The 22,525-nt window shown below is 51.1% G+C and overlaps 2 protein-coding genes across 4 annotated transcripts in view; one reads left to right on the plus strand and one right to left on the minus strand.

Annotated features, from left to right (window-relative positions):
• LOC134564564 (basic proline-rich protein-like) overlaps nt 1–14,803 on the minus strand; it is a 44,950-nt gene extending 30,147 nt beyond the window's left edge. The window contains exons 1-2 of the mRNA XM_063423455.1: nt 14,141–14,803; nt 13,418–13,599 (exon numbers count right to left, since the gene is read on the minus strand). Coding sequence (XP_063279525.1) covers nt 13,418–13,599; nt 14,141–14,803 — 845 coding nt within the window. The remainder of the gene's footprint in view (nt 1–13,417; nt 13,600–14,140) is intronic.
• Nucleotides 14,125–22,525, plus strand: part of CTIF (cap binding complex dependent translation initiation factor) — a 150,437-nt gene continuing 142,036 nt past the window's right edge. The window contains exon 1 of one of the 3 annotated variants that reach the window (XM_063422701.1): nt 14,125–14,394. The gene's annotated coding sequence lies outside the window, so the exon portion shown is untranslated. The remainder of the gene's footprint in view (nt 14,395–22,525) is intronic. The other 2 variants (XM_063422699.1, XM_063422700.1) reach the window with 2 other exon arrangements.

Consider the following 22,525-nt stretch of genomic DNA (forward strand, 5'->3'; position numbering starts at 1 on the left):
CCAGCTGCTCTGGGCACCCTGTGCCAGGGCCTGCCCACCCTCCCAGCCAGCAATTCCTGCCCAGTCTCCCAGCTGGCACTGCCCTCTGGCATTCCCTGGCAGCCATTCCCTGGGTGCTGTCCCTGCAGGCCTTGTCCCCAGGGCCTGTGCAGCTCTCCTGGAGCCCCTGGAGGCCCTGGCAGGGCTGGCAGCTCTCCCTGGAGCCTTCTCTTGTGCAGGGCAGAGCCCCAGGTGTGCCAGGCTGGCTGCAGAGCAGAGGGGCTCCAGCCTTGGGGCTGAGTGGTTTGTGCCTGTTCTGGATTCCTGAAGGACACACTCATTCAAGATCATTCAGAGACCATTCAGTTCAATGCTGTAGTTAATGGCAACCACTTGTGATGGTGTTGATTTGCTTGCAGGTTTTTATTCTCTTCCGTCTAGAATGTGCGTCAAATGTGATCTCACAGATATGCCAATTCTACATTTTAATGGCATTTTTAATCCCATCTTCTCATGGACAGACTCTTGGAGAAACAGGATTTTTCGCTTAAAATAAAATATGCTTTTTGCCACTCTGTTGCCTCCTCAGTTTTAAGCACCTGAACACTGGACCTTGTTTATTTCTATCTTTCTCCTTCCTGTTTTTCTATCCACCTAACCCACAGGCAGGGTAAATTTAAACCTTGGGCTTTGGGCTTGATGTGGCTGTAAAGCATTTGGAGCCAACAGTGCAGTAGTGTTTTTGTTAACACAGCCAGGGGGTCAGGGCTTTTGGGATGTGAAAGGATTCAGCTGACTCGGAGTATCTCAAATCCTAAAGCTTGGTGAGGTCAAAGGGACAGGGAGCTCCCTGGCAGGCAAACAACAGGGGAGGCTCAGGCACCCCATCCCCTCCCGGGTCTCTGCAGGGAGAGGCTCCTTCCTGCCAAGGCAGAAATTTCTCCTCTCCACCAACCCTTGTGCTCCAAGCAGAGGTTTTGCATCTCCCAAGGAGGGTTCTGCCCCACCAAGGCTGTGCTGTGCAGGTTGGAGTTGGGATGTGCAGCAGAGATCTCTTCCCTCCCTCCTTTCAGGAAGGCCATGTGGAAAACCAGGGGGGCTGCAATAGGTGAGGCTGGAGAGGAAAAATAAACCTCAGTGTGGATTGGGTTTGACTTTCTAAAGTTTCTTTGGTTCATGCTGTGCCCAGACATTTGGGCTTAAGCAGTTTGATTTTGGTTTAGAAACTGAGTTATTTTAGAGATCTAAGATCTTCCCCTCCTGTGGAGGTGGTGGAGGTCATCCATGGGATCAGACAGAGGCCTTAGGGTGTTCCAGAGGGCACAAAACATCAGTGTTTGGGTAACTAAGCAGAGCCTCTTCTATTTGTGATGTCATTTTGGGTACAAACCAGCATCCCCAGGACTCAGACTGGAACAGCAAATGCCATTCTGAGGCACCAGAGTGTTTGGATTTGTGCTTAACCAAAGAGCAAATCAATAAGAGAGCATTCCACCAGAGTGAACTCTGAATAGGAGGAAAAGGTTTATACACAAGACAGACCAAAAAACTCCCTTTTTTGGATTTATTTTTTTATTTGTTTGTCGCATTTCTTTTTTTAACAAAATGAGATTTCTCCCCCCGCTCTCCCAAATCCATAGGAAAAATATCCTGATGTCCGTTCTGCATGTAACTACTGCCAGACAGAAGATGGGATGGGAATAATTGGCAACAACATTTGTAATGGAAAAGTGCTGCAGGCAGGAATATGGCACTGGAATAACGCAGGAATATGGTTACTGCATGGCTGGGGATGCTGAGGGTTATGATCTCTAACAATCAAAGCATCCCAGAAAGGTTTGGGATGGAAGAGACCCTAAAGTTCACCTTGTTCCCTGCCCTGCCAAGGACAGGGACACCTTCCACTGGACCAGGTTGTTCCAGCCCCCATCCAACCTGGCCTTGCAGAGACATGGTCCAATGGTCTAAGAAAAATTAATAAATTGTGTGTTTCAGCACCATTGGTGGAGAAATGTGGCACCAGGTTGGTTTTCTGAACACTCAGGTGAGCACACGTCTTGGTTTGGAAAGGCAGGTATCTGTCAGGGAAAAGTGATACTGATTCCCCCCTTGGAATGGAGAATGTAAAACCCCCCTCCCTCCCAATTATTACAATTCTGCAATTAGGAGCTTTCAGGCAAAAATATGGGAATGGGATTAACAGTTCTTTACTAGGAATATTAAAAAATGCAAATGCAGTAGCCCCAAAAAAAAAAAAAAAAAAAAAAAAAAAAAAAAAAAAAAAAAAAAGAAAAAAGAAAACAAGCAAGCGAACAAAAGTCCTAGAGAACCCTGACAGAGTCAGGAATACAACCTGACACCCTGTTGCCAGGGTGCTGAGAGCAGTCCCAATAAATCCTCCTGGAGTGACAGATGTGGTTCTGTTGGAGCAGAGATGATCCTGTAGACAGGTTCAGTGGTGGTGAGATGAGTCCAGTCTTCCTCTGGGAATCCAGAGGAAAAGAGGAATGTCTGGGGTCCCTGTGTCCCCATTTTTATCTGGGTGGGAATGGTTGGCTCCTCCCCACTGGGTGTTCCATCTCCCAATGGATGATGGAATGTGTCAGTCACTGGTGAGCCTCAATGGCCCATGAACAGAAGATATCCCCGAGGGTGGGCAGTGGTGACAGAGCTCACAAACACTGCCCCACCTGGTTTAACAGCTGGGCTGTGATCAGAAGGCATCCACCCTCCTCCCCCTGGAGTTACAAGAGATAAAGAAAAAATAAACCATCCCCCAACTGCCTTCTACAGATGAAATAGAACACACTTTTTTTTTTTTTTTTTTTGGTTACATAACCCAAGACAACACACCAGGAATTCTGTTTCTGCTGGGTGTCTCAGGTCAGGCACTGAACGGGAGTAACCTCTGTGAGCAAACACATCCAAGGCTGGAACAGGCTGAGTGCTGCAAGTGAGGGGAACAAGACCTGCTCCTCTGAGTGCTTACTCAGGACCTGACTCAGGTGTCTCTGAGGTTTGGCTGCTGCCAGCCAAGGCTCAGATGTGGGAAAAGGGCTGGAAGAGGAGGCTACTGGTGCATCAGGGTCACTGTACTGAGAACCTGTTCTCACCGAGATCACAAGAATTCCTATAATTTATTCTCTGTGCGACAAACTATGGCACAAATCCCCTAGGAAGAAAAGAAAATACCAGCTGCGACAGCTGATGGCTCAGAGGCAGAAATGCAGCTCTGTTTGGCTGCTTTCTGTAAACTTTGCTGCCACGTTTCACCTGCCGTGAACTGCAGCAGGAGCCCAGGGTGGTTTTGAAGGGTGATGCCTGCTTTGTTCAAAGCTGGAGCTGTCCTGGGATGTGGGATGTGGTGCTGCTGGGGCAGGAGAGGCAGCCAGTGCCCTTCTCTGGTCTCCAGCAGGCAGTGGTGTTGAGAGGAGGGAAGGGGATGAGCAGGGATGGAACTGTGGGTCTCAAGGACATGACCCGGAGTGAGTGAGTCCAGTGGGATCAGGGAGGAGCTCCTCAGCTGGAACTTGGTGGAGGTGGTGTTCTCCCAGTGACAGAAGGGGCTTCTGCTGCTCTGAGGGGTTTTTTATTCTCATTATTATGGGGAGTAACACCAGAGAGTCAGAGAGTCTCAGAATGGTTTGGGCTGGAAGTGACCTTAAAGCTCATCTCATTCCACCCCCTGCCATGGGCAGGGACAGCTTCCACTGTCCCAGGCTGCTCCCAGCCCTGTCCAGCCTGGCCTTGGGCACTGCCAGGGATGCAGGGGCAGCCACAGCTGCTCTGGGAAGTTTGTGCCAGGGCCTCATCAACTTCACAGCCAGGAATTCATCCCTAAACATTTTCCCACGTATTATTTGTGTCCTTCCTCTACTTCTTCCTAGTATATTCCCATATATTGTGTGGATGTGGTGTACTAGCACCTCTGCCATGCCCTTTGAGCCCAACAGGAACCAGGCAGCAAAAGGCAAAGACACAGAGTTAATATATAAATAATTTAATGCTGAAAATGGTAAACAGAAACCTTCATATATATTTTGGAAGAACCTTAGCTGTTTGTGGCCATTACATGTGTTATCTGGTCTTATCAGCACAGTGAGGGGTCACAGAATTCCAGTCTGCAGAGACCCCAAGGATCACATGGTCCAAAATTTCTTGGCAGAAGAAACATTCGTTCATACAAACCGAAATGTGTTAAAACCCAAAACTCTTGTCTGTCCAGACAGAATCCCTGGGAGTGTCCAAGGCTAGGTTAGACAGGGCTTAGAGCAACCTGGTCTAGTGAAAGGTGTCCTGCCCATGGCAGGGGGTTGGACTAGAGGACCTTCAAGGTCATTTCTTAACCCTAACCATTCCAGGATTCGGTATATTTTTTAATGGATTTTTTTTCCATTTTTCACGTGTGTTTTCTCCCCAGCCCCTTCAGTGGGACAGTGCAGGGTGGTCACAGCCCTGCCACAGCCAGGGTGCCACAAGGTTTGGCGCTTCCCTTTGCATCCGAGCACACCCAAGTGATTTATCCAGGATTTCCCAGGGGATGTCTGCAGGTGGATCTCTCCCAAGGTGAGCAGGAACAGGCTTGCTGAGCCAAGGCCAGCAGGGACGGTGTCCTCTGATGTCTTCTCTCCCACAGCCCACAGAGCCCCACCCTGTAATCCCCAAACAATGCCCAGCAATTCACTCAAGCCCCAGCACACTGTTTAGAAGCCTCTATTAAATGCACCCAAAAAAAGGAGAAACAACTTGATTAAAGGCTCCAGATGATGATGAATCCACCACAGCCCCAGGTCCCACACCCTTAATTTCCTTTGCTCTTAAATGTTTGCAACTCAATTTGTCCATCTTTCATGTCCTGCCATGCATACCTGTATTTCTTGATAATTTCGAGAACAAATAGAAGATTTATTCAGAGCTGGTTTTGTCACAACACTAACTCCTTTCTGAAATCCAATCCCTCTCAGGAGAACACACCTTATTTGGGAGAGGGGATGAGACTTTTTTTTGTTCTTTAAAACTATAGAAAGTAATTTCCCATCACCACACCTTGAAAATATCATGGATTTTCTCAGCTCCAGGACCTGGATGGATGATGGAACGAAGAGCAACTACTATTGCTCCAACTGTCTGCACTTCAGCCCCTGTGAACAAAGCCCAGCTGTGGAATATGGGATTATTACACAGAAATTAAACATTATCTGCTGCAAACTATATTATCTGGAATCCAAAAGCAAGCCTTTCATGAAAAGCAGTTTCTCTCTGCAGAGTGCACTTAATTGTGCTGCTAGTACTTTTTAATTAGTATAATTTGGAAATTGAGTTAAATTAGACATTTTATTTCAGCAGCAGAAGAAGGGGCACTGGAATATCTGCTGACTGAAGGGCTGTGCCTGTTCACTCTTGGTCTAGCTCCAAAGACCTGCTAACATTTATTCATAGGAGCCAAGCTAAGCAGAGATGAATGCAGCATCTTCCCAGGTTTTACTGCCACTTCTGAAACAAAGGAAATTTCCTCACTCAGTGCAGGGAGGAAAGCATCTCCCTGTGTCCTCTCTCTTTGGGAAAAATGGGTGTTTTCCCAAATCTTACTACACAGGAAAGCCAGGGTGGTGTGGAGTCATCCCTTCCTGGGGGTCCCTAGCTGGGGCAGAGCACAGTCATACCATAGTGACATGTTAGAAAAGCAAGATTATTTTATAGAGATAGCTCTGGGGAAAAAATTGCCTCTTTTGCTTTCTAATAGCATTTGAAGGATTCTTTAGGGAAAGTAATGAAAAATCTGAGAGCCATTAGCAAACCTGGCTGCAGTGTTGAGGACAAATATTTTAGTGGGACATGTTGCAACAGGATGAGGGGTAAAGGTTTTAAACTAAAAGAGAATGGATTTAGATTAGATATATAGATGTTTTTTACAATGAGGGGGGTGAGGCCCTGGCACAGCTTGCCCAGAGGGGTGACAGATGTCCCATCTCTAGAAATCGTCAAGGCCAGGCTCCCCCAGCCCCAGCTCCAGCTCAGGGGATGAAAAACATCAGCCAGAACAAGGTGAAAACACTCCTCGTTACTTCTGTCATTTCTGGTGTCACACACTGAGTATTTTTGGGGCAAACAACTGGAATTTTTGCTTTCAAATTTCAAGCAATGTCTGTGCTAGAGGGGATAACTGTGTTGGGAAGGTCAGCTGGTGCCTTCACGTTGTTGGTTATTTGGGCAGCTGCAGATTTCCGCCTGATGTGTGCCCACTACCCTGTGTGCAGATACGAGGGTATCAGCAAGTCTCTGTTTTGTCACAGCATGGTAAACCTGCCCTGCTCTGATTCCCAGAGGCCAGAGCATGATAAAATACCTGCCACGTAGCTGACGTGCCTGTGGTTTGATATTGTTATCTGGGTTTTTTTCTCCTATCAACAGCAGGAGCGTGTCAACCCCTTTTTTTTTTTCTAACAGCTTTTGCAGTAAACAGGGAATGAAAACATTTCTCTTTCCTCCCCAGTCCTGTTATTGGGAAGGCAATGGAGTCAAAAGTGGGGTGCCAGCTCTCAGCAGCTGCTGAGGAGAGGAGGGCAGGACTCCAGTAGGGTGTATTTTTACCTAAACTACGTGATAAGAAGCAAAGCCCATGTGAAGATAAGCTCCCTTATTTTACTGGCAGACAAAGGATAAGTCCTGGGCTCTTGTCATTGCTCAGCCTGTGCTACTGGCATGTGGAAACCACAAGTTTATGTGGTTTAAGGGCTATCATTTCACAGCATGGAGATGCCCAGTGGGGAAAACTGGATGAGAGGCTCGGGTGCTCTGAGGCATCACATCTCACTGGTGAAAGGAGAAGTGTCAGTTCCTCTCCTTGGATGGGCAGAGTCTGAGCAACCCTGATGGTTTCTCCATTGCACATAATACATAAACCATGGTTGGCTGTCAAAAATGCACAATTTCCCATGGATGGAGTGGTGTTTGCTGCCAACTCTCCTTCCTTTTTGGTGGCTCGCTGGTAGGGGGAGAGGGGATGTGGCCAGAAAGGGAGGATCTCCACATCAGCAGGTGAGTCAGGGCCAGGGAGGGCATCACTGGAAGGTGCATGAGAGATAACAGAGGGTGCAGGCAGGTGACTGCAGAGGATGTGGGCTCCCAGGAGCAGGAGAAGCTGGAACCTGAGCTGCTGCCATCAGCAGGTGTGCGGTGAAGGCCTCCCTGATCCAGAACAACCAGGCCCTGGATTAACTCAAGACCAGGCAGGGAGCTGCCACAGCCCTGAAGGACATGAGGCACAAGGCTGTAGGGTAACAATCTGAGACACTTCTCATTTTCCCAGAGAAGATTCTCTCCTAGGACATGTCCTAAGGACCAGAAGCAGATGTTCAAAGAGCCCTTGCTGACTCGGGGCTGCTGTTATCCTCACAAACACAGTGTTGATTTACACCTGGTGAAAGCTGACTCACGAGGTGCTTCACCAGCAGGGTAAGCAGAGCTGAACCCATTTCAGAGCAGGAAAGGTGAAGCTGAGAGCAGAATGCTTTCATCTGCCATCACCAGTAGCCCAGGCTGTCCAAGACCTTTGAGTCACCCTGCCTTCCCCCTCTCCAGCAGGGGTTGGGCTACCAGCACCATGGCAGGATCAGCCCTGGCTCTGGCAGAGCCAGCTCAGATGGTGCAGCCATGCCAGCTCCCTTTGATGCCCAGCCTGCTCTCCTCAGCCCTGTTCATGATGGAAAATATACCCAGGAGCAGAGTGCTTGTTCAAAGCTCGTCTTTCTTGCTGCTACATGATTCCAGGCAGACTTTTGAGACTACAGTTTGCTTAAAAATCAACAGAGACAATAAAACTGCTGGTACACAGTATGATACTGAGCAACAAAATGGCCAAGACAGAGACCCACAGAATTGTAGAGTGGTTTGGGTGGGAAGGGACCTGTAAAGCTCATCCAGTGCCACCCCCTGCCATGGGCAGGGACACCTTCCACTGTCCCAGGTTGTTCCTAGCCCTGTCCAACCTGGCCTGGAACACTTCCAGGGACGGGGCAGCCACAGCTGCTCTGGGCACCCTGTGCCAGGGTCTCCCCACCCTCACTGTAAAAGCCTTCTCCTTTAAATATAATCTAAATCCACACATTTCTAGTTTAAAACCTTCACTCCTTGTCCTGTCATTACAGGCCTTACTAAAAAGTCTGCCCTCGCCTTTCTTCTAAGCCCCCTTTATTGAAAGATTGAAATAATTTCTCCATGGAAAATCACATTAGAAAAATGTTTTGCTGATGTCCTCCATCCAGTGTTCTGGATGTTACAGATCCCTCACCCAGTGAAATTCCCCTCCTTCTTCTCCTACCCCAACTGTCAGCAATTCCTTCCCACTGCACCCCTCTAAGCAGCATCACAATCCTTTGATGCAATTAATATCCACAGTAAGGGATTAAGGAAAGAAAAAATCCCATTTGCAGCCAGAGGAAGAGAGAGATTTCTGGGTTACTGTAATATTTCGTGGCCAGCCATGCCTCTGCAAAACACACTTGTCAACGTTTAATTCAAACCCTGGCAAAACTGGAGTTATTAATGTCCCTGTCAGAGAAGTTTTGTGTCACCCTGCGGAGGTATCTGACAGGACCCATCTTGCCTGGTGTGGAAGGACATCCTTCATCACCATCCCAGGTCCCTGCACTGCTTCTGCCAGTTCTGGGCTCGGCCTCCTCAGCAGCTTGACCTTTGCAAATCCTTGGGGCTAGAATCGTGGTGATCCTTCAAATTGGCAATTTGTTCTTACCTGGATAATCACACTTTGTATTTCTAAGGCCTCTTTAATCCAAAGATGTAGCTGTGAATTAAATCGGTGGAGGAAGGTAATTAATTATGTCCAGGTAGTCTCATTATTCAACAGAATTATGTGAAATGTGGGAAATTAAGGCTATTATTTTAAGCTACATGGGAGGTCAAGGAGGAAATCCAGCTGTTCTGAGTTGCATCTTCTCACCTGTAATATGAAAAGCAGCATCAGAGCAGGATCTCAACCCTTCTGGAGCAAATCAGTGCTCACAAACCCAGCTCTCCAGGAGCCCAGGCCGTTCCCATTTCAGACCTCCTCCAAACACCAGTGAATTTAGCCCTGACTTGCAAACAGCCTTGGCACCCATGGCTGTGCTGGATAAAAATGCCCTTCTAAAAATAACTGGGAAGTGGGGGAAGGAGCCTGTCCCCACAATCAGCATTTCAACACCAGCTTCCCCTCCCACCACAGCCAAGCATTGCTTCACCCGTGGGTACCCTGCTCTGAGATATGATTTTTAGATACATATATATTTGTATATAATATATATGTGTGTGTACATGTACATATATATGTAGATATAAGTATGTACAGAAGACAGTACTGATATTTCAGGGCTGTCTCTTTTGTCATGAACACCCTGTCTGGCCACGTTCACACCCCATCACCTCTGTTTCTCTCCAGGATTTCAGGAAGACTGTCTCACTCCATGAGGTTTGCATGGAGCAGGGACTGCTGGAACTCCACATCCAACATCCCCAAGCACAGAGAGACAGCTCCCTTGGGAAAGGGGACAGATGCTTGGGAAGGAGGGCAGAGCAGCTCACTCAGTCTCTGTCAGGATGGGAATAAAGATCCTGTCTGTCTCCAATCCTTTGCTCCTACAGTGGGTCTATTATTTGTGTTTTAAAGGATGTCTATTTGCTTTCATTTCAACTGCAGCCTGACCAAAATAAGGATCAGTCTAATTCTGGCAGGAAGATTGTGGACCAACTATTTTAAGTGTTTATTTTCCTGCAGAAGTCTCTGAGGGAGCATCTGGGCACTTAATGGCCATGGCAACTTCTTAGAAACCCACTGAGATCATCACTGTGCCAACATCCTGGCAGACACCTCCGTCATCCCACCTGTGCTGCAAGGACTTGGGGAAGAAAAATGGAATTCTCATCTTTAGTTTGATTTTTCAGTACTTGTCTGTATGCTGCAAAACCTCAAATTCCATGGAGGGGATGTATGATTTGAGCAGTACATTGAATTTTGCCTCCAGCAACTCTTTCTGAGGCCAAAATTTGCTCCGAGCTAGAGAGGGAGCACCAAGCTACCAGCACACCACAGCTACGAGCAAGGTACTTTGCAAATATTCTGTATTTCCCATTTGAATCAGCAGATGCCCACCATTGCTAAGGCATTTTAAGGGCTTATTAGTAGGGCAAGACTAGAGATTGGCACGGCATTTTTTGAGCTGCAGCTTGTGCTCTCAAATATCTTCGTGTCCCCGGCTGCTCTTTCCGCCTCTTGCTATTTTCCTGGGACAAAAGTCTTGAGGTTGGAGCGCTTCCCACTGGCAGAGACCCAACATTTTCCACTGAATTAGGTAGGGAAGAGCTTAGGAAGAGTTCTTCTAAGATCTTCCCAGAGATGTTCAGTGCTTCCCTGGGAGCAGCCGTGGGAGGACGCTGAGGTCGGAGATGTGTCCCAGCACCTTGCAAAGTCCGCACTCGGCAGCGTAAGGAGCCAGGCAGCCTGCCTGAATTCCCTCTGCTGAGGCAATGCAGGGACTCCCCTGACACCTCACTACCTCCCTAAATACATGCTTTTAATAAAGAGCCAATTTAATTTCCCAAACACTGAGTCATCTCGTGTTATTACCTGGCATATGGTACCCAGAACAGCAGCCACAGCATCTTTTCCTTGAAAGAAGGATGTTTCTGTTCCCTCCTCCATCCCCAGCTTTTACAACTCCTCTCTTTTTTTTTCCTTTTAGGCAGAGATCCTCTCCTTTCCCAACTTCCCTCCTTTTTAAGCTGTGATTAAGCAAGAAGCAGGGGTGGAAGGAGGAGGTTAGGATGTGCAGCTCAGAGGGGCTGAGGGGAGCAGGGCCGGGATCTCACACAGGGACAAAATCAACAGCTCCACTTTGCTCTTTGGACCTGGAGTTGCGCCAGCTCCTGGAGAAAAGTCCCCAGCCACCGGAAAGCTGCCCTTTCTTCCTGCTGGGACACGTGGATAAGGAGTGCCAGGAGCAGCATGGCCAGGGAGCTTCAAACCCACGTGAGAGTGGGAGCGCTGCGGTGGGACACGCTCAGCACCCTCTCCGGGGCCTGGTAAACCCATCTCTGGGTTTACCTTTGTCACCCTGCTGTCACCCTGCCCACATCCCCCCCAGACCCCCTGGAAAAAGGAGCACAGCTCCCTCTCACACTCCCACAGACACTCTGCGCTCTGCAGGACGGGTCATTTCCCGAAAATCTCAGCCTGGAAGTCGTGTGCCGTGATCCAGCACCCACCTGAGTTTCTGACCCAGAGTCCCCAGTCCTGCCACCTTTCAGCTTCCAGCAAGGATCCAGGCGAGTGCTTGGTGGCATTTAGTGTCGTTTTGTGATGTCTCTAAGCCAAGGATGCCTTAGGCGTGTTGGGGCAGGAGTGGGGTGCACAGAGAGGTCCCAGGGTGTGGGGCCAGGACCTGCTGCTTCCCTCCAAGAGCTGGATTTACACATGCCAGTGTGTTCACATGTTAATATTATGGGCTGGTGTTCTCCACAGAGAGCAAGTTGCTCTAAATAACCATCTGAGGTGAATTGCTTTCAGGTTAAAGCTGACACTGGAATTCCAAAAAAAATATCATTAACACAAGAATGGGTCCCACCCTTTTTCCTCCTCCAACCTGCTCCCATACAGCAGGAGCATCCCTGTGAAATCCTGGGCCTGGGGGCTCTTGGTTTAGTGTTTTGGGGGCTGGAAGAGATGTGGGGAGGCTGTATGAGGAGATGAGCTGTGAAAAAGGGATGTGGGCAGAGCCTTTTTCTGCCCTGGTGAGCTCTGCAGCTCACTCGTCACTGGAGAGAAGCTATTGGCACCGGGATTAATAATTAAACCATAGTATGATCACAGATAAAAATATGAAAATCTAGGCAGTCCCCCTTTGCTTAAAATACAACAAAATAAAAAGAATCTGGAGCTAAATTAACAATGTGCTCTCCCAATTACAGCCACCCTCCGGTGAATATCAGGTTGTCATGACAACCTGCCCAGCAAATGATAAGGCCCAAAATAAAGCACAGCAGGGAGAGAGATCTTTGGAATCCGATTTTGCTGTCAAAGTAGAATTAAGGTTTCTTCAGAGGCCAGCAATTCTGGTGAATATATGGCTGCAGTCCTTCCGTTGATGTTCATTAACGTGATCCATTTATCCGGATGAGTGTGACGGTAGACCCAGACAGGGAACAACAAAGAATCCATGGTTAGAAATAAAGCTAACCTCTTGAATACAACCCAAACCACAAGAAAAGGGGGATGATTGTTGGGTGGGTGGTTTTGAGAGCCTGGCAAAGTGGCTTAAATTGCATGTAGGAACATTTCTGGGTGGCTTTGAGCACCACAGCTGAAGGGATCCAGCAGGCTAGAGAGATGTTTAAAAGAAGCTTAAATTCCGGTTTTTACATTTCTTGTCTCCAAATTTTGTGTGTTTATATAGAAACACTCGGTTTATCTGCCATGCACAGGGACCTTGGCAAGCTGGAGAACTGGGTCTGTGCAAACCTCATGAAATTCAACACGGCCTGATGCAAAGTCTGATGTGGGTTACAGCAATCCCAGGTACAAACAGACTGGCTGGAGAAGGGATTAAGACCAATCCTGGGAGAAAGGAGAAGGTGCTGGGGGTGGGAGCTGGACCTGCCCCAGCCTGAGCCCCCCTGCCCTGGGCTGAGCCCCCAGCGGGGCAGCAGGGGAGGGGATTCTGCCCCTGTGCCCAGGTGAGACCCCACCTGCAGAGCTGCTCCAGCCCTGCCTCCAGCAGCACAAGGATGTGGAGCTGCTGCAGCCAGGGCAGAGGAGGGCACGGAGCTGCTGCCAGGGCTGGAGCCCCTCTGCTCTGCAGCCAGCCTGGCACACCTGGGGCTCTGCCCTGCACAAGAGAAGGCTCCAGGGAGAGCTGCCAGCCCTGCCAGGGCCTCCAGGGGCTCCAGGAGAGCTGCACAGGCACTGGGGACAAGGCCTGCAGGGACAGCACCCAGGGAATGGCTGCCAGGGAATGCCAGAGGGCAGCGCCAGCTGGGAGATTGGGCAGCAATTGCTGGCTGGGAGGGTGGGCAGGCCCTGGCACAGGGTGCCCAGAGCAGCTGGGGCTGCCCCTGCATCCCTGGCAGTGCCCAAGGCCAGGCTGGACAGGGCTGGGAGCAGCCTGGGACAGTGCAAGGTGTCCCTGCCATGGCGGGGGTGGGACTGGATGACCTTAAGGTCCTTCCCATCTAAACCATTCTGTGATTCTGTGAAACACTTTCCGTCACCTTCTCTTCATCCCTTAAAGCCCAGCTGGATGCTGCTGTGTCGTGATTTGACAATTGCAGCTCTGACCTGAGTCCCGATGGATGCAGGTGAGGCCGTGCGAATCAGTGTTTGCCCCTGGCGCTGTGTTGGGTGGGTAACACCACCCAAGACTGCTCTAAGCCCCGGGTGGTCTCTCACCTTCCCTGGAGGGTTGGGGGCTCGGTGGCTTTGGCCATCCGGGGGTTCCCTGACACATCCCGGACTGCAGAATCCAGAGGTCCCTGCCAGGCCCCCAAAGGGTTGGGGTGCAGGGAGAGCCCGGGGAGCAGGACCAGCAGATCCGCATCGGATCCCCGCGGGGCGTGGGATGCGGGGGGTCCCTGTGGGTACCCGGAGTCCCGGATCGGGGGATCCCTGTCAGATCCCCGCAGTGCGGGTACTCCCGGATCCCTGTCACATCCCGGGACTGCGGGATCGGGGGCTCCCGGTCAGAGCTGTGGGATGGGGGCTGTCTCCCTCAGAGCCCCGGTGGTGCGAGAGGTCCCTGTGAGATCCCGGGGTTGAGGGGCTGGGTGCATCCCTGTGAGATCCCGGGGTTGGGAGGATCTAGGGGATTCCTGTCAGATCCGGGGTTGTGGGGTCCGGGGGTCCCTGTCAGATCCGGGGTTGTGGGATCCAGGGGATTCCTGTCAGATCCGGGGTTGTGGGGTCCGGGGGTCCCTGTCAGATCCGGGGTTGTGGGATCCAGGGGATTCCTGTCAGATCCGGGGTTGTGGGATCCAGGGGATTCCTGTCAGATCCGGGGTTGTGGGATCCGGGGGTCCCTGTCAGATCCGGGGTTGGGGGGATCCAGGGGGTCCCTGTCGGATCCCGGGGCTGAGGGCTCCGGCAGGCTCCTCTCAGAGTCCCAGGGGTGCCCACTGGGGCTGTCCGTGCCGCTGGCCCCGCGGCGGGCAGGCCGCAGCCCCGGACTACATCTCCCGTCAGGGCCGGCGCGGGCCGCGGGCGGGGCTCCCGCGTCACTGCCCGCCGCCCCGGCCCGTCCCTCCGCCGAGCCGGAGCCGGAGCCGGAGCGTCCTCCCGGGCGGCGCCCCCGGAGCTGCCCGCGCCCCCCGCGCCCCGCGCCGCGCCCATGACCCCCTCAGCGGGGCACTGACCGCGCCCGGCCCCGCACGGTAAGCGCGGCCCGGGGGGGACGTGACACAGCACCGGCCCTGGGGGGCTGGGAGCGAAGGGGGGCAGAGCATCCCGGCTTTTGTCTCCCTCGGAAAGACGCGAGCCCCGCGGGGGGGTGTGGGGGTCGTGCCGCGGGTGGAGCCGGTTTCTGGGCACGTCTCGGTGCTGGCGGTGTCGCGGCGGCCTCGCCCCGGCGGGGTCCCCCCCGCTCGGTGACAGCCCGTGCGTGGCCGCGGGGCCCCCCGGGCATGCGGCGCTCCCCGCGGAGAGCTCCGGGGCTGCGTTCGGGTGTGCTCCCGGCCTCTGGAAGCTTCCCGGCCGCGCTGCGTGCGGCGGGAGAAGGGCAGGGCTGCCCCGCCAGCCCCGCCCGCGGCGAGCCCCCCGTGGGCAGGAGCGCAGGGACCGCATCGCGTCCCCGCCGCAGGAGCCGCGGCCGTGGCCGTCCCCGCGGCGGCAGAGGCGGCGGCGGAGCCCGCAGAGCGGCGCAGAGGTGCCCGCGGAGCATCCCCGGGGGCACGGCCCGGCGCGGTGGTCCCGGCGGCGAGCAGCGCCAGCCCCGCGGGAGGCGCGGCCCCTCCGGCCGGGGCTCGCCGGAGAGCCGGTTTTGTTGTCGTTTTGTGGTTATCGTTTTCCTGCAGAGTCACTCCGGCCGCACGTGGTCTCGGGGGCCGTGGTGGGTGACAGTAGGGGACAACAGATGCCGTGGCTGCGGAGCGGCCGGCGGCCGTGGGATGTTTTTTGCCGCAGTTGCCCCCCGGCAATGCTGAACGCTGGAGGCACAGCTGTTGGGTGTCACTGGCCTCCCCACCGCTTCAAAACTCAGTCCTTGGAGTTGTTTTTCCAAAGAATGACACTAAGGTTCGCCTCCCGGGGCTGTTCCCTGGGTCAGGTTTCTCTGGAAAGGGTGAGATTCCCAGCAGTGGGATCCCACAGTGGATGAAGCACCGATGTGATTGGAAAGGGGCAGGTGCTGTTTCCCAGTGCCCCAGAACCTGGGTGCTTCTCTCAAATGGGCCATTTCTACATGCCCATGGGTGCCAGGTTGATTCTTTCTCCAGTAATCAATGCTGCTCTTTCTCCAGTGCTCAGGCAGGTATAGGATGAAGCTTGAAATCACATCTTTGTTAATAGAAATTGGAGATGGAGTAAGCAGAAGATAGACTGAGCTTTCAGGTTGTTTCTTTCAGTGCCAAGATGCCAAAATAAGGCCATGTCATTTAATAGTCCCTTCTGTCTAAAACCTAGGAAGCGTTTTTTTTGGTGGTGGACCATCTTCTGAGCACCCAGATTGTGGCAGGGGGCTGCCACATGGGATGGAGATGGAAACCTCCACCCTGCTTATGATTTATGTGACCCTGAGAAGCAAATATTCACATTTTGTCTCCAGTGAGTGGAAAAAAGCCATTTTATTGTGTCAACCAACGTTATTTTTCCATGTGAGGGTCATAAAGGCTTTTGTCTGCCATTGCTGAACCCAGGGTCCAAGAGCAGAACCTTGTGCTACATTTTATCCCCTCAAGCCTTGGGTAAGATTTGTAGGCTGTGATTGCCCTGCACTGAGTGTGTTATCCTTGGCACAGACGAGCAGCGGCTGTTTTGGGAAGCTCAGGCTGTGCTTTTTTTTTTTTTTTTTTTTGTATCATTTATAAGATCTCAGGTTGCTTTTGAAACAGAGGAGCAGCAGTTGGATGCTGCTGCAGGTGAAGGTGATGCAGGGAAGTGACTTGTGAGCTGTGGGGTGAAGCAGCTGGGTGGATGGGAGAGACTTTGTGGAGATGAACTGGACCAGCTCTGTCTTTGTGATGCAGATTGGGAGAGGACTGAGGTACCTGAGGGGCTTGGCTGGGTTTGGCACCTTTTTTCCTAGAGCTGATCCACAAATGGGATGAGGATGGTCTGTGGAGGGTTCCTGAGAGCCGTGATAGAATGCAAAGCATGGAAACATGCTTGATGGATGTTAGCCCTGGATCCAGACTGTGGAAGGGAAGATCCTGGGGTGCTGGGCTTTATCTCCAGAAGTCTCTTCTTCAGCACTTCATCTTGGATGAGGATAATACTCTTCTTTTTGCTCTCTGGAGTATCCTCACGTTGGGGTGAACTGTGTGTTGAGTTCATTCAGCTGTGATCTCCTGGTGAGAACAAGTTGTGCTGTGTTGTCTCTCCCCTTCTTTCTCCTTTTGTCTCTCTCTGTCCTGTTTCTCCTTGCAGCCATCCTTGCTGCTGCTTGGTCTTTTCCCAGCAGGAAGGATGTGAAATTGTGGAAATTGTCACTGGTTGAGATTTTGCCCACAGGTGTTTGCAAAGCAACAAGAAAACCCCCCTGAACCCAATTTAATTTCATGTTCTTGCTGCTCACCTGAGTCTTTGGGGTCCTGTGTATTTGTGAGGAGCTGTAGTTAAAAGTATGGCAAGACCTTGTGTTTTCTATGAAAGCTGGGGGCAGCTTTTTCAGGAACTGTTTGGGCCACATTTAGCATTCTTCCTTTCTGTTTTGATGGAGTAATTAAATATCATTAATGATTTCACTGCTCTTCAGTTTGACAGAAGTGTTAAGACATTTATTTTACACCATGATTGAGTTTCAGAGTTAACAGTTTGCTGCTCTGTTTGGGGTAGCATGAGGTTGGGGAAAGGACAACAGAAGACTGGAAGTGTTGAGGCTTCTGGTTTAGTTATTTCCATAAATGCCTTGGGATGTTGTTGTGAAACTCCTCAGAGAAGGGGCAGTTCTGCCACTTGAGGATAATTAGCAGATTACTGTGTCATCTGAAATGAAGGGCTGCTGTAGCCAACCAATCACCTTCTGTTTGTTTGAGACCCTGGCTATTTTATTTTTTTTTTATTTATATACATTTTTGCACATATATATATATATATATATTCACTTACAACATAGATGCCTTGCTGGTGATCCTAAGAGAAGTGTGTTTCCTGATCAATTCAGACTAAAATGGCAACAACATTGGGTGTTTTTAAAACTTTAGTACATTTAAGCTTCCCTGCTAAAATGAGAGGTTTTGTTTCTTTCACACCTGCCTTGAGCTGTGCCATGGTAAGTCTTGGCTTGCTGGATTTTGCATTGTCATTGTCAGTCTTCTGAAATGTAGAGGTACCTTAGCAGTGGCCACAGGAATGGGAGATGGTGTCCCTATCATGGATGGATTGCAGGAAACTTGTGATGCAAAATTAATAGATTTGAGATTTTGCTGGTTTGAGTTAGCTCTTGTGGAGTCCTCTCGGGCAGTCAATGTGCCACTGAGATTTTAGGATCCCAGGTTGTGTGGGAGTAGTCTTGTGCTCACTCCAGGAAGGCACTGCTCCCGTCTCCTGTCCTGCAGACACACCCTCATCCTCCTCCCTGTCCCCCAGGCATGTAGCACTTGTGGTCCAGGAGAAGAAGGACTTCTGAGGTGGTGGGAGAGCCTGTGGTGACAGAACCAAACTTCTGCCCCTGCTATCTCTGCGGGACCAAATCCTGCCACACCTGTCAGCCAGGAACCTGCTGCAGGTGTATTTCATAACGTGCAGACACTTATCCAGGGCGTCTCCTCTGTGTCAGCTGGCTCAGCCTCATCTCCCTCCCCAGCGTGGTTGCATCCGTGCAGGGGGTGGTGCTGGTGGAAAACATCTGGATTTCCCCCAGGATGGGAAGGGATGTGGGTGGGGTAACGTGGATGTGGTGGGGCTGTCCCTGGGATGGAGAGCAGGGCTGGGTGGCTGTGTGGTGTCCCCCATCCCCTGGTGTCACATCGTGCCTGGGTGACCTGAGGATGCACGTGGCTGCTCACAAGCTTCTTATTTCTCAGCAGTGGTTTGGATGGGTGTATTGGGTTGGTGTGGCCACGTTGTAGTAATGAGGGGGGCTGCAGGGGTGGCTTCTGTGAGAAGCTGCCAGGAGCTTCCCCCATGTCCAGCAGAGCCAACCAGCCAGCTCCAGGACAGACCTCAAGGCCAAGCCCATCAGGAGTGATGGTGATGTCTCTGAGATAACAGATTTTAAAAGAAAATAAAATGGTTGCCAGTCACTGGCGGTTTTCATGGTGGCTAGAGAAGAGCAGGGTGAGAACATGTGAGAGGAACAACTCTGCAGACACCAAGCTCAGGCCAAGAGGAGGGGCAGGAGCTGCTGCAGGTGCCAGAGCTGAGATTCCCCTGCAGCCCCTGGAGGAGCCCACTCTGGAGCAGAGGGATGCCCAAGAGAGGCTGTGATCCCACGGGAAACCCATGCTGGAATAGGATCCTGGCAGGGATATACTGATCTGTGGAAACAGGAGCCCATGCTGGGGCAGGTGTCCTGGTAGGATTTGTGACCGTGTGGGGGACCCATGCTGGAGCAGCCTGGCCTTGAAGGACTGCACCCCGTGGAGGAGTGATCCACGTTGGAGCAGTTTGTGGGGAATTGTTGCCCATGGGATGGACAGTTCATGTAGAACTGTCTCCTGTGGGAGGGACCCCACGCTGGATGGAGTAGAGGAAGGACTCTGACTTCTGTCCCTCAGCAGTGGCAGGAACATTTTGTTCTGAGCTGATCATAATCCTCATTCCCATCTCCCTGCACCACTGGGGGAGGAGGCAGAGCTGGGAAGGAGGGAGGGGTGAGGGGAAGGTGTTTTTAGGATTTATTTTACTTCTTATTATCCTGCTCTAATGGTGTTCATACATTCAGTCAATATTGCAAATTCAAGTCTGTTTTGCCCACGATGGTGAGAGATCTCTCACAGTCCTTATCTCAGCCCATGACCTTTTTGCTCTATTTTCTCTCTCCTGTCCAGCTGTGGAGGGGAGTGAGAGAACTGCTTTGGTGATTGCCTGGATTCCAGCCTGGGTCAACCCACTGCAATTGGCCTTAAAACAAAAAACAAAAACAAAAAAACACCCAGAAAAACAACCAACTTGTCCCTCCCTCTAGAGCAGGCTTAGCTCTCTGGGACTGGTTTGCACAGCCTGTTCCACCCTGGAGAGGATTCACCACCACTTGAGCCTGCCCTACACCAGAGCAGAGGCTGCTGGAAGACACACAGCTGCCACCAGCTTGCTTGCCCAGGCACCTGCAGCAGGAAGCCATTAGCAGGGTTCGTAATTAATTCTGGAAAATGCTTTTGAACTGGTGAAATCCTGCAGGAGCTGTGTTGCTTGGCTGCCATTCACTGAGACCTTTGGAGAAGGTGATGTTCACAACCAAGCCATTGCCAGTTGTGTTGGGTGGGCTGCTGGTTTGGGACACGAATAGTTGGGTTGGCATGGGAGGGGTGGTTTGGGAGGCTGTGGCACAGCAGGGTGTCACACTGCAGCAGCCAAGGGTCCCTGTCACCAGCTGTGCCATGCCACATCTTGGGCATCACAACCCATGCACCCCCAAATTGGTGCTGAGAGGGTCTGCTGCAAGGTCAAGCAGTGATGAGGCAAGGGGGAATGGCTTTAAGCTGGAAGATGGTAGATTTGGATTGGATGTTAGGAGAAAATGCTTCCCTGGGAGGGTGGGCAGGCCCTGGCACAGGGTGCCCAGAGCAGCTGTGGCTGCCCCTGCATCTCTGGCAGTGCCCAAGGCCAGGCTGGACAGGGCTGGGAGCAGCCTGGCACAGTGGAAGCTGTCCCTGCCCATGGCAGGAGTGGCACTGGATGGCCTTTAAGGTTCCTTCTAAACCCAAATCATTCTGGGATTCTGCGTTTCTATGAAATAAACAGTTGCAATGCAGAGTGTTTCACATAATTTGATTAAATCTCACAAGTCTGTCTGTGCTGGCACAGCACTTTCGAGCTACAACAGAAATGCACTGCAGATGTTTCAGGGGTCTTGGCTGTCAGCAGCCTTGAGCACGTTTCTTGTGAAGCCAAAGCTTTGTGTGTGACATGGAGCTGTTTTTGGGTGGAGCAGCCTTGGGTGAGATTGGGGCTGGGGCAGCTTTGCAGAGCTGGGCTCACCTGCAGCTGTGAGCTGCTCCCTCTCATGTGTGGTCCATGGGGATGTCATTTTGGGGCCACCAACTTCTGCCGGTGGCCTTGGAGGATGACAGTGTCTGCAGAAACACTCCTTAGCGTGTGTTAGTCAGGGATCTTGCAGGAGTTTACCTGGAGTGAATTTTAAAGGATTTTTTCATCCTGCATAGAAGTGTGTGCTCCCGTCACTGGCAGGAGTATGTTCCAGTCTAGGTCCAGCCAGCCAGCCTAGAGAAGTAGTCTGCAAGTCATGGAATCAGAATCATTAAGGTTAGGAAATACTTCTAAGAGCACCAAATCCAATCATCAATCCAGTACCACCACCATGTTCACTACTACACCGTGTCCTCAAGTGCCACATCCACATGCTTTTTGAAACTTCAGGAATGGGGACTCCTCCACTGCTCTGGGCAGCAGTGCCAGAGCCTGGCAACACTTTTCATGAAGACCTTTTCTCCTGTTCCCAATCTCAACCTCCCCTGGTGCAGCTTCAGCCCATTTCCTTGTTACCTGGAAGAGGAGTCTGACCCTCACCTGGCTGCAGCCTCCTGTCAGGGAATTGCTGAGAGTGAGAATCCTTCTGAGCCTCCTTTTCTTCAGGTGAAAGTGCTGGTTTGCTTTCGGGTGTTGCATTTCCCTGTATTACCCATCCAGAAGCAAACCCCCTGGGGCTGGAGGACTCGTGGGCGCCGTGTCCAACTGCAGGGAAGCCAGGGAGCATTTTAATAACCTGTCATCAAAAATACCATGTTGTGTGCCTGGGCAAGAGAAGAAAAGGAAGCAGGAAGGGTTGTGGTTGTGCTGTGATTGTCAGCTGGAGGTTAATGACAACGTTTCATGTTTAAGGTGTTTGCTTTGCACAGTGAGAGGAGAGAGGAGTGTATGCCTGAACCCATGGGAATTGTATTCCCTTAAATCACAGCATATCGTTGTTCCAAGGAATGTCTCTTCCCAGCCAGATGATCACCTTGGAGGTGTCTTTGGTTGTATTTTTCTTGGCTGAGGAAGCTGGGCTGGAGATTGCAAAACTTGCGGCAGTAATTTTTTTGCGGCGGGAGGTTTACAGGAGGATGTGGAAGCTCAGGGGGTGCTCTGGGAAATGATTTCTGTATTTTTCTTGCCATGTGCATGTTTCATGCTTACGAGTGAGGAGACGAACCAGGTGAAGTTTTCAGGATCCTGGCTGTGATGTCTGCAGAGGCCCCTAAAGAAAGAGGAGGCCACAGCTGTGGATAAAGGGCTGTGCTGAGGCAGTGGATGGTTTTCTCTCACAGCTTTTCCCCCTTCTTTTGAGATCAGCAGTTTCTCACAGCCTGACAGCAGCTCTGCAGTGGAAACGCACTTCTGGAAAGCTCTTGTGGTGGATGCTGAGTTTTCCATCTCTCCCTGCATCCCTGCTCTGTCCATCCCTGTGCCAGCAGGCACAGGCAGATGAGTGTCTTTGCTCCCTTTACAGGTGCTTGGAGCAGCATCAGTCATGGGCAGGACATCCCAGCCCTGTGCTTGGTTGTCAGCAGAGCTGCATCATCCCTCCCTGCCCGGGTGCTTTTAGTGCCAACATTCACCTCGGGGCACTGGTCCTCCTCCTGCTCCTGCGTTTTGGAACATCTGCAGAGCACACATTGTTTTTCTCAAAATTGATTCTGAGAAAAGCACTTGCTTCACTTTATTTTGATAGATGTATTTTTGTCACATAGGGTGAAAGATTCATTTATTGACTGCTGACACTTTGATGCTTCTCCCCTGTTTTTGTGCTTGCTATTTTTTTTTTTTCAGTGAACAGGAATGAGGCTTATGCACTCAGACTGACTCTCATTCGCTATTCCTCCACTCCCTTTTTTAACCCAGGGACTAATTGTCAGCCAAATTTGACAGAGAAGAGCACATCTTAGAGATAAGAACTTAAAGGCTGTAGGAAAAAGGATGAAAAAGGGAAATGTAAATTACTTCTTGTCTGCAAGAGAAGCTGCATGAGTCGTGATGGGCGCAGGCAGGCTGGTTAATTCTTAAGTAAATTACCTGAGTAATTCACTACAGTTTATTTAAGGAAATAACCCAAATTATTTTGAACACAGGGAAGGAGGATCTGGCTGTAGAGAAGCTGCCAGGGAGGATGTGTTGGGATGATGCTAGATAACTTTTAAAGGTCCCTCCCTACCCAAACCCTTCTCTTCTCTTCTCTTCTCTTCTCTT

The sequence above is a fragment of the Prinia subflava genome, chromosome Z (genome assembly GCF_021018805.1).
Source record: "Prinia subflava isolate CZ2003 ecotype Zambia chromosome Z, Cam_Psub_1.2, whole genome shotgun sequence".
Lineage (NCBI taxonomy): Eukaryota > Metazoa > Chordata > Aves > Passeriformes > Cisticolidae > Prinia > Prinia subflava.